The sequence below is a fragment of the Grammomys surdaster genome, unplaced genomic scaffold, assembly GCF_004785775.1.
Source record: "Grammomys surdaster isolate TR1022 unplaced genomic scaffold, NIH_TR_1.0 169, whole genome shotgun sequence".
NCBI lineage: Eukaryota > Metazoa > Chordata > Mammalia > Rodentia > Muridae > Grammomys > Grammomys surdaster.
Window position 1 is genome coordinate 12,417,547 of NW_021604617.1, and position 12,395 is coordinate 12,429,941.

General features: G+C 42.3%; 1 protein-coding gene across 1 annotated transcript; it reads right to left on the bottom strand.

Annotated features, from left to right (window-relative positions):
• Positions 1-2,563: 2,563 nt before the first annotated feature.
• On the bottom strand, positions 2,564-2,990 carry LOC114620644 (ATP synthase F(0) complex subunit C3, mitochondrial-like). The gene is made up of 2 exons (XM_028766781.1): positions 2,865-2,990; positions 2,564-2,830 (listed from the first exon to the last, which is right to left on the bottom strand). Exons 1-2 carry the CDS (start codon positions 2,988-2,990, stop codon positions 2,564-2,566), a joined length of 393 nt encoding a protein of 130 aa, XP_028622614.1.
• Between the last annotated feature and the right edge of the window lie 9,405 nt (positions 2,991-12,395).

Consider the following 12,395-nt stretch of genomic DNA (forward strand, 5'->3'; position numbering starts at 1 on the left):
ATATATATATATATATATATATATATGTGCATGATGTGGGTGGTATATGTGTATAAATGTATATGTGTAATGTATATGTATTATATGTATGTGTGGTTTTATTTTATTTTATTTTATTTTATTTTATTTTATTTTATTTTATTTTGTTTTTTGTTTTTTGAGACAGAGTTTCTCTGTATAGTTCTGGCTGTCCTGGAACTCACTCTGTAGACCAGGCTGGCCTGGCACTCAGAAATCCACCTGCCTTTGCCTCCCAAGTTCTGAGATTAAAGGCGTGCACCACCACTGCCTGGCTTGTATGTGTGTTTTTATGTATGTGATTTATATTTTCCTCCGTGGCTTGGTTTATGTATGTGCAGTTTTCTATGTTTACCCAATGTTCCTTACAGCCCCCAAGGCTACCAATCACTGTCTAGTTAATTAACACAACCCCATGAAGAAAAATTCATGTTACACTCAAATTAATCAGAAATATCCATCAAGCTAGAACAAATTTCAGTTTTTGAGAGTGTTTTAGCAAAACTGAACCTACACAGGGTGGACCGCCACAAATAACAGAACCACGTGTGCTGAATACCACTGGGGATGCTTCTGAGACTTTTAAAGCCCTCTTTCTCGTCCCAGAGATTCTAAATCAATCAGTCTCTTATCAGTCTCTGCTTTGTGACCAAACAGAAACTATGAACAAAACAAAACAAAACAAAACAAAACAAAACAAAACAAAACAAAACAACAACAGCAAACCAAAACAGACAGGAAAAACTGGGCCCACATTGAGTTACTACATGAACACTTACCGTAACGAGTGTCTTGTGCATCAGAGAACATCCTAAGAAACTGATGTGGTCAGAGGTGTCTAGGCACAATGCAGTCAGAGAGGGGGCAACCAGCCCCTGTCTAAAGGCTGGAAAGGACTTGGATAGATACAGTAGGTGCTTGTTTTAGGCAAGGAGGAGCACTCGAACTCTTCAGAAAGGGGAAAGAGACTCAAGCAATCATTTGTCGGTGACTAAGAACAGAACAGTCTGGCCCATGAGGAGAGCCCTGTGTGTTGTAGAGAATGTGGCCGACTGTGGAAAACTGAGATTGCCTGGGGTTGTGGGGCTTGTATTAACTATCCAGACAGAGATAGGGAGCTTTGGAGGCATTCAGAATTGGGCTTTCCTTTAGGGCTATCCTTGGAACCTGCCTCTTGTTTCAACATCCTAATTCTCCTCCTCATATTTCCTTTCAAAAGAATCGAATCTACCTCTGGTCCTGGGTGGAGGAAGACATTTTGATCTGCTCCAAAACTGGGCCTGTCAGTCACCTGGCCAGAGTCTGCTCCTAAAGAAAGGTTCTTCTAATGACATCCTAAATAGATGGGAAAAATAATTATCCCTTTAATGAGATAATGTACTAATCCTTCCAAGAGGCCCATCTTCTACGAAGCCATCTACAGAGACTCTTTTTTTCTTTCTGATACCGGTCAAAGTCTAAGTGATTTGCATGACACTCAGCTTTCTCTGTCTTTCTCTAAAGCCCCTCCCCCTTTCACCATAAGCTGCTTGCTGGCATCCTTTGTCGAATATGACAGAGTTCCCAGACCCTGATTCCATAGGCTTTCTCTCTTCATCTCCAAGTCCTGACACGACCACTCCCAGGCATGGTTGAGGAAAAGGTCTTTATTATAGACACGAGGGAGAGTCCAGCCATAGGCGTCTGGAATCATCCAGAGCAGGGAGAGAAAGTAGTCCACTGAACATGGTTAGCAGACTAAAGCTGGCCATGAGAAGGGGTGGTGGCGGGGTAGAGAGAGAGGCACCAAAAGAGAGGGGGCCGAGAGAGCACCTGGCCAGAAGGGCAGGGTTATATAGGAATGAGAAACTGAGGAGAGGGAAGCCCACAGGCTGCAGAAGTTTAGGGTGGGGGTGGGGTGAGGACAGCTGAGAGGAGACTGGTCATAAGTGAGCCCGGAGTCCAGAGACACTTTGGTATTCTAATAAGTACCACAGTTAGCTATTTGCCCTTAGTTCCTTTTGGAACTGACACTGGGAACTTCAGATTTCCTATCCTCTGTGTGTGTGTGTGTGTGTGTGTGTGTGTGTGTGTGTGTGTGTTTTCTCTAAGAAAATTGGCCGAAAGCTTCCCTCCAAGTCCTTTTCTAAATCCTTTTATTATTGAGGCCAAGGAACCATGAAAGGGAACCCCAAGTTTTCCTGGAAACACTGGTTTTGGTCTTACATGTCCCAGGACAGATAGTGACGAGTACAGGACTAATTTCCATTTTAGAGGAAAGTGGTTGATCCCGTGTAACTGTGATGGCTATTCTTCCATGTCAATTTGATTATATCCAGAATTAACTGAAACCCAAGCACCTGGGCACACCTGTGAGGGACTTCTTCTTTTCTTTCTTTCTCTTTTCTTTTCTTTTTTAAAGTTTTCATCTTTAATGAAATGACTTTGGAAATAACATATATTTCCATGACACCAGTAACTACAGTCTTCGGAGTCACAGAAAGATACACAGAATTACATCCGTAATTACTATGAATGATGCCAACGTTTCAGGCAGTAATTTCTGTTACATGGCAAACAAGATCAAGAATGCAACCATCAAACAAAAGAGACCCATAGCTTCAGACAAGGCAAATCCCGGGATAGCAGATGAGAACAGCTGCTGCTTCAGTGAAGGGTTTCCAGCATAACCAATGTTAAGACTGCCAAAGACGGTTCCAAAACCAGCACCAGAACCAGCAACTCCTACTGCTGCAGCACCAGCACCAACGAATTTGGCAGCAGTATCAATGTCTCCGCTGATTACACTGGTCTGAAACTCCCTTCGGATCAGCTGACACATACCATTCTGGGCTCCATTAAAATACTGTAGAGCCCTCTCCAGTCCTAGTCTCTGGTCGAGATAACACTGATGCAGAAATTGGTCTATATGCAACTCTGGATCCAGCTCGGATCAGAGCAGGTGTGCGGGCGAGCTTGGCACAGGCGAACATCTTTCTTCCTGGCAGTGCTGCGTGGATATAGGTGACAGGTCGCTCTTCCTCTCCCGCTTCCTCTCTCAAGGCAGCGGCGGCGGAGGCCGCAGAGGTCGAAACAGTGGGGCCGGACTTTTTCTTAATTAAATAATTCTGAGTGTGAAGACTCACCTTTATTCTAGATCTTTTATAGGTGGGAAGATGCATCTTTAATTTGGGCCACACCTTGCATGCAGCCTATATAAAGGACCTGGAAGAAGGAAGCTTGCTTGCTTTCTTTGCCTGCTTGCTCTAGGTCTCACTAGCAAGCCTATCCCTTCACTGGCACTAGAGCTTACTTCTTCAGGTTTCTGGCACATAATGAAGACCAGTTGAGCCACCCAGTCTCCTGGACTGAACAACTATTGGAATCTTGGACCTTCCTTCTCTAAGTTCCATTTTTCTAGAGAACCCTGATGCATAACCAAGCAGGAGCATGTGGACGGGCCAGCAATGTGGACTAGAGGGAACATCTGTCAGGAGTGTGCCACACAAGCTTTTGAATAAATTTCCTGTTTTGAATACAGCATCTAGGGACAAGCTTAAGACAGCAATATTACATCTCTGAACAACCCATTTGCATATTTCCTCTCAGGAGCGTCTCTCTCCTGGTAATTGTCATATCTATGCATAAGTCAGTGGTTGAGTGGATATGGTTCCATTCCAACTCTTGAAAACCAGATCTATTTTAATCTACCTATTGTATCCAAGTGTGCCATCACCTCCCATTTCTGCATGTTATTTTTTTTCTTTAAGAGGTGTGGCTTAAGGTTTGCAACACAAATATGAGATGCAGGGGACAGCTTTCACTCCGTGTTTCGTTTTCCACCCAACTCTTCAAGAGATAGCATAGGGGCTCTGCCCAGGGAGTGGCCACTGGTTTCCACAGACTTAGAACACCAGCCCAAATGGATAGCTTCTCTGAACTATGCAATCAGGGTGTGATGCTCACACACCCTGCTACGACCCACAGCTCCCTTGGGGAAGGGCCTCTTAAGATATACCAGCTCTCTGTGCAGGATATGATAAGTTGGCAATGAACAGATCACAGCTGATAAACAAACAATGAGTATTGAAACTTGGTAAACAGGAGATGATCAGGTGTGTACAGAATAGTATCTATCACCTTACTTTACATACAAAGGTGTCTCAAGACAGTGGCATAAGTGGGATATGAAAAGCAAAGACTGAATTGAATCCTTAAGCTTCTGGGTCCAGGAATTTGGGGGAGAGAAAAGAAGCATGGTTTGGAGACATATAGATGACTGTGTCAAGTCTCTGATGGGTGTCTTGGGCATGCTATTGATCTACTTGTGTCTGCTATTTCATTCTCCTATAAAGTGAATATAACAATGCCTTGTTATATTGTACAAAGGAGAGGAAGGTGATGGCTATGAAAATGCCTGCCCCTGTGTGTGACACATTCTAGAAATTTCAGCAATGTTACCTTTCTCCACCCTTGTTTGTGTGGAGGTGTTGGCTTTTTATAGCAAGTAAGATGGTAATTGGAGTACTCTCTCTCTCTTTCTCTTTCTCTCTTTCTCTTTCCCTCCCTCCCTCCCTCCCTCCAACCCTCCCTTCTTCCCTCCTTCCTTTGCTTTTCTTTTTCATTGCTGAGAATTGTACCCTGGGTCATGGACATGCTGAGATGTGTTTTATCCACACCCCCAGCTCTGGTAGTGGGGACTAGAGAGAGGAAACACATAATTTTCATGCAAGGAATTTTATTAGGCTCGTGAGTAAAAGCTAACTGGGGGGTAGCAGTGGTCTCTAGATAGTCTTCTAGTTTTATGGCCCAGTCACAGAATTTTAAAGAAGATAATGGTACCAAGCAAGGGATATGTCTTAAGAATGAAAAGGAAAGCACATGCAAGTGAATCCATCATGGAACCTCAGGCTGTTGGGACAAAGTCTGCTCTCTAGTGCATTGCTTGACAATATTCTTGACAAAAGCAACTTAAGGAAAGGAGGGTTTAGTTTGGATTAGAGTTTGAAGGTTCTGACCATCCTGGTGGACGCATCATTAAGTCAGGAGCAGGAAGCTAATTGGTTATAATTCATCTGTGGTCAGGAAGGTGAAAGAGATGATTATTGGTAGTTAGCTTGCTATTATTAATGTTTTAAACATCATGTTTACTTACTTTGTAAGCCTCCCCCCCCTCTCTGTGTGTGTGTGTGTGTGTGTGTGTGTGTGTCTGTGTGTGTGTATGTTGGAAGAGAATTTGTGGAGGCCAGCTTTCTCCATCGTGTATCTCTGAGCTGGAAATCAGATTCTCAAGCAGCAGGGGCCTTTACTCATGAGATCCCTGGTAGGTACTGAAAGAAGTTTCAGCAATGTTACCTTTCATATTATACACCAGATCCTTATCCTCTGTGAGACGTATAGATGGTAAGGGTGACTGCCCGTTCTGTAGCCTGCCTCTTCACTCAAGTGATGAGGTCCCTTGGTGAACGAAAAATGTTAGTTTCTTGATGTCCCATTTATGAGATGTGTTAGGTCCTGTTGAGAAAGTCCTCGCCTGTGCCAGTGAGGTCAAGTGTATTCCCTCCTCTCTCATCTATCAGATGTACTGGAGCAGGTCTTGTGTTGAGGTTCCTGACCATTCGGAGTTGCGTTTTGTGCAAGGTGAGAGCTAAGGATTGCATTTCATTCTTCTACATGTAGCTATCCAGTTTGACCGGCACCATTTGTTGAAAATGTCGTTTTCCCAATACTAAGCCTCTTTGTCAAAACAAATCAGGTGGCCTTAGAAGTGTGGGTTTATATTTGGTTATAAATTCTATTCCATTGAGTCTGTTTTTATGTTGATACCACAACTATTTCATTGCTGTAGCTCTGCAGTATAATTAAAAATTTGGGATGTTTATACCTCCTAAAGCTGGTTTTTAAAATTATTATTATTGTTGTTCAAGATTAGTTAGGCTATCTTGGGTCATTTTTGTTTCCATGTAAAATTTATATTTTTTTCAATTTCTGTGAAGAGTTGCAATTGAATTTTAATGGAGACTGTGTCCTCAAATAATTAATAAATTATAATTTTATTACGATTATTAAATAATAAATTAGAATATTTCCTAATAGATTATTTATAATAAACAATTATATAAAATATTTTATAATAAATTATTTAATAAATTATAATGTTACAATTTATTAAACTTCTACCCATGGGAGGATTAAAGTAGAAAGTGGCTATATGGTTAGAGCAGGAGCAGGCAAGGTTGTGGTAAGACATGTGGCTATGGGTAGGAGGTACATCTCTTACTTACTTTATAACTGTTAGAGTGCCAGAAATTAAGTAGGTTAGAGAGCTAAAAATTTATTATTTTAAAAACCTAGATGTTTTGCCTGGACCTCACTGGGTGGATCAAGGGGTCAGCAGATCTGAGCTCCTGTACTTGAGGCTGTAAGGGGAGAACCTACTTCCCCCACTTTTTCCCTGGCTTACAGAGTCTGCCCAATGTCACTGTCACTGGTCCACTATCTTCAAGCCCCAGCATGGGTGGAGTCTGTCCCACACTTAGTCACAGTGACTTCTTCTGCAGATACATTTTCTTGACTCCCCTTTCTTCTTGAAGGATCTTGTGATTACACAAGGTCAACCAGAACATCCAGAACAATTGCTCCATATCAGAATCTTTAATTGCATCTGATAAAACAGTCTTCCCTTCCAGGAAAGAAACATAGTTACAGTTTCTGGGAATAAGACATGGATGTTTTAGGGATGATGTAGAGATTGATATTTCTCTGCCTCTCATAGAGTAGAATTGATATAATTTATTTCCTTATTAATTTTCTAAATATTTATCTCCTCTCTCTCTCTCTCTCTCTCTCTCTCTCTCTCTCTCTCTCTCTTTCTCTCTCTCTCTCTCTCTCTCTCTTTCTGTGTATGTACATGTCTCAGTGGTCATGTGTGTGCCATGAAGCACATATCTGGGTCAGAGGACAACTTATGGGTGTCTCGTCTTAAAAATCTCCCTCAACTATGTGGGCCTAGGGGAAGGGACCGAGGTAGACAGACTTGGCAGCAAGCCATCTTGCAAGCCCTGTTTTGTTCCTTTTCCCCATGTAAAATTAACAAATCTGAAAGGGAGAACAAACAAACAAACATGAAGAGAATACATGCCAGATATGTTTTACATGATGCTGGATATCCAGGCTTCAATACAGTGGTATTATTTACAGGAGACAATGTTTTTCTGTTTACTAACTTGTGTAAATCATTAAGCCAGTTGGTGATATAACTGTGAGTCAAGTTACGGGCCATGACCAGTTGTAAATGCTGTACAGATCTTTGCTTCTTTTTTTAGACTTGTCTTTAATGAGTAAAATTAAAATCTTTTGTATCATCACATTGTTATCAAGTTCTTCAAACTCCTTGCAGTTGGGAAGCAGCTGCCTAAAGCTGTGAGCTAACACCCAGTAAACAGCCGACTTCACACTTTATCAGCTATAGAAATAGGCAGAAAGTCAGAGTCACTTACGATTGGTGCTGGTGGGTCGGCAGAGATGGTGGCCAGTCTCTGAAAGTTTGCTCTTGGTAGCTTCTGTTGTCTTAAAGAAATAGAATTAAAACTCATTGGTTAAGACAGGCTAGGGGACAAATAGGGAATTGGAGAATTTTTTTTTTTTTGGGTTGGGGTAGTGTTGCTTATTGGAGATCAAACGCAGGGACTCGAGCAGGCTAGGCAAAGTCCTCCAGTGTTGAGACACATCCATCCCAGTTGCCTTTTAATTTTGAGACAGACTCTCATGAGGTTGCCCAAGATAGTTTCGGTCTTGTTTTCCTTTTGCTTTAGTCTTTTAAGTAACCGAGATTACAGGCTTGTTTTTACCAGGTGAGGTTTAAAGCACTCTTTTTGGAGACTGGGCAACAGAAAGGGGCTATCTCATTTTGTGGTACATATTTAAAGAGGTTGAAGGTCAGTGTGTGGATTGGATTACTGGAGTTTGTGATTTTTAAAGCAAGAGGGATCAGGACATAAAGGGGACTGTAGTGGATCGAATATGCTTAGCCCATGGGAAGTGGCACTATTGTGAGAGGTAGCCTTGCTGGAATAGGTGTGGCCTTGTTGAAGGACATGTCACTGTGTATGTGGGCTCTAAGGTCTTCTAGTACTCAAACTTCTCCCAGGATGGAAGAGAGACTCTCCCCCTGGCTGCCTGAGGAAGTCAGTCTCTTCCTGGCTATCTTTAGATCAGTATGTAGAACTTTCAGTTTGTCCAGCATCATGTCTGCCTGCAAGCTGCCATGCTTCCTTCCATGATGATAATGGACTGAGGCTCTGAAACTGTAAGCCAACTCCAATTAAATGTTTTTCTTTATACGTGTTACCTTGGTCATGGTGTCTCTTCACAGCAATAAAACCCTAGGTAAGACAGGGACGTACAAAGTATTTTCTATGAAATGTTAGCCAGTGCAGGATGAACATCAAGGAAGCAAGGACTAGGAAGGAGATTTAAGAATTCATAGACTTGTGGGAACCTTTCTTTTGGGCCAACATGAATCTGTATTCCTGGATACTCATTTTTGGTTCAGAATAAAGTACCTGTTATTCCCTTTGAGATAAGATGTGTGTTTTAGGTCAGCAGTTTTGGAATCCAAATGTGGGGAATGGAATATTCATATATAACTATGCAAATTCTTTCACCACTCTGGGTGAAAAATAACCCCAAGAGTGTCTTTTCCACCCAATTTCTTTTGCTGATGTCTGATGCAGACATAGTGCACATTGTGTGTCTCTTTATAGCAATGAAATCTAAAGGTAGTTTCTTGTTCCCAGGACAAAGAAGTATAGAACGTGAATAGGAGGAGTGTTCCATTGCCATAGACAGAGGATAGCTAATTGGTGATACATTGTTAGAAAGAGAAAAAAAGTTTATATTATTGTCATGAGAAATATTAAAGGCACTTAGGAACAGCAAACTCTAGAGTCTGTTCTCACCAATAGATATTCTTTGGGTTACTGCTGAACTCTAGGTGCAGGCTGTGCCCTTGCAGCAGACTCAGTTGGAAAACAGTGAAAAGTATTTAACACAGATATGATGGCTTCCCATGGGACAAAGGTTGTAGTTGGAGAATGTTGAAATTCATCTTCTACTGATGTAGAATTTGATTTTCATAGCACATTAGTGAGGACATACAGACTAAGTTATTTCTTTGTGTTATTTTCCTATCGGCATTTTGAATTTTAAATTTATTTTTAAATGAGGCTTATGCATTGGATGTATTACCATCAGGACCACTAATGTCTAACAATGATAGTTTTTTTATGCATTCATATTAGGAATATACAGAGGGCTGAATATTTGTGCTTTGTATTTCTGTTTTTGTTGGCAATTTCAAGTACCTAACAAGTCAGGGTAGTTGAAGGTTTTAAATTCAATGATTATAGAGCCCTTTGACCTAGTTTTTCTCTAGTCTTTCTCTGTCCCATAATCCCTCTTGATACCAATTATACTGCTGATTGACGGTCAATGATATGGACCCATAGGGGTATGTCCTATTTTAAGAACAAATTAAAAGTTGCCTCAGTTGGTGGTGTCTAACTCTTTAACTCGGCAGAGAGAAAATATTAACAGGAATCAACTCTGCTTATTTTACAGGTCAGGTTGGTCTCTGGTGTCCATGGGGACGCTGGAGGAGAAGCCGATTACATTGAGATGTGTGGAAACAGGATCAATAATGTTCAGTAACTGAGGAAGATTACCAGAAGTCAACGAAGCCTGTAACAGAGGCTGGGCAGATCCACACTCAGGACTGTCAACGCTTGGTGGGTGATGGAGAAAGTCTAATTGTGGTCAGAGATGAATCATGTATACGCCTCTCACACCTCCCTTCTCCCTGTTCCGTTTTTGGATCAGTATAACTTGCCCAACGGAGACTGTCTAATTTAAGCCCTGACTTACCTGAATCAAAATGAGTCAGAACTTGTAAATAAAAATGCCCCAAGACAGGAGCTGCTTCATTTTTCTCATAATTCTAAAGGAACATCTAAGGGGAATTTAGAACTTCTTTAGGAAAATTCAAGCTCAGGAAGTAACCCAAAATAGCTTCAGGAAGTTCCTGAAGCCGACCAGGTCCACTAGGCCCTTCCCTCCCCATGCGTATATAAGAAGTAAAGATGGCTGACATGGAAGAGAGGGATAAGCCAAGCTTCCTGGAGGATCCTCAGACCAACTGAGCTACCTGCTAAGAGCATGTTTCATCCTATTGAGCTTCCCCCAGGTTGTACACTGTGTTTCAGGTGTTCAGCTTTCATGAGACATTATCAATGGTAGGATAAGCTTTGATGGTGCAGCTGTCTTTAAGTCATCTATGGTCCTGTAAGTAACCCCTCATCCATATTCTTGTAAATGATTGCCAATAAAAGTCATTGGTTCACCAAACTGGACTTTGGTGGCATCCATACTTTCTTTAGTCTCTTGATTGTTTCTAGTACGACTTTCTGCTTGGATGGAAGGTCATCCTGAGACTCGGAGGCCCAGGAACCATACAGGTCCGAGTGGAGAAGATATCCCAATGGAAAGGAATCCTGAGACACAACAGCTTAGGAACTTTACAGCTCTGAAGTGGGACAATGTCCCAAGGGAAAGGCATCCTGAGACGCAGGAACTCAGAAACCACACAGCTCTGAGAGGATGCCTCTTCAGCAGAGGCATTACAGCTCCCAGGGGAAGGATATCTGAGGAGCTCAGAAGCCTCAGCCCCGGTCCTTCTCTTCACCTCTCTTCTTCTCTTCATTGCTTCTTGACTTCTTCTGATGAGTCACAGCAGGCATCAAATCTCATAAAAGACTTTTTGGAAGGTCCAAAGTGTGGAGGGACAAATCCTGGGATGGCTTCCCTCTCCTCCTGGGAGCAGACAACAGGGAATTGGAGAAAGGGTAGAGTTTATATAGGATTTCATAGGGGGAGGAGCTTTTCAGGGCAGAGGTGTTCAGATTGAGGATTTCAAGTCCTGAGCTTTGGGAGCTCAGGGATTGGTACGTTTTCCTGTTCAGGGATTGTTGGATTTTTGTGAGAAGCTCAGGGATTGGTGGCTTTCCTCCCACTCCTTTTCCCTGCATCAAGCCTATGGGTTAAAATGAGAAGTTCTTCCCAACTACAGGCAGCTTTGGCTGAGATGCCATCTCTGTGGAGCTGCTTGGGGACACTGGAGAGGAGTGTGGTTACTGTGGACAGCTCTCGTGGGACAGCTCCTGCGATGGTATTTTTTGAACACCGTAGGCTGAGGTAGGAAATGAGATGTGCCACCAAGGACAGCTGCCATTTTGAGAGGAGACATCATTTGGACAGCTCCTGTGGGGACATCTTATGAAGGCTGTAGCCTGGGTCTGGAAGGAGGGGTTGGAGACCACTTTGAAGGCTTTTGTGGCACACTGCTTAGGGACTACACTACTTTTCTGCTGACTTTTTATATCCTCTCCTGTTCCCAGAAGTCCAAGGGGCAACTGGCACTGAAGGTCATAGGGTCAAGCAGTTCTAACAGCTAAACATTCCCAAAGATTCAGTTGACTAGCTAGTGTGGATTTTTTAAAGGGCCAGGCACATATAATAAATCACACTACAAGTGGGATCTTTCAAACTTTAGCTAAATTGAGGCCATAAAGGATGACTTGAAAAGCCTGCTCAACTCTTATCGCTATTCTGCAGAGGACCATGGTTCCCACTGACCCATGTTGGATGGTTCACAACCTTCTCTATTTACAGCTCTAGGGTATCAGATGGCTTCTTCTGGACTCTGCAGGCACATACAGACATGTGATCAACCCCCTCAATTTACACATAACCGTAAATTAAAATGAAATAAAAAATAATGGAGTCAAATTTTGCAAAAATAAACATGTCCTTCCTTCTATGAAACTTGTCATGAAATACCCAGAAAAGATATGTATGGAAGTCTTAGTTGTAGAACACGGAGTTATTAGGGTGACTAAGTACACAATTCTAGCAAAAAGAAGACTCAGAATTGCCCAATTAGGTTTACATTATGCAGGGACATGACACTACTGTCATTGCTCAGCACGCTGTTACTGCTCCAGTGCAAATTGAGGCCGGTCACAAAGCACTCCCATGGGACTCTTGTGATCTCTCCACATTTTGGTTTTATTGCAACACCCATTTCCAATATACCTTACTCAAAGTCAACAGTAATGACCATTTTCTCTACTCCCCCCACCTCGTATGTCAGTGGATACTTGATTTAGTTTGTCCTATGAGCTGCTTACAAGCATAGCAATGTTCTATGCTTTGCTGGCTCTTTGGCCTTCGATTTCCAAATTTCCAAGTCTACCTGTAGTGACCAATCATTTACAGGGCTCCAGCCTATGATTCCTTTGCCACCTAATACCTAAACCCTGACAGCAAGGGACAGTGAGTGG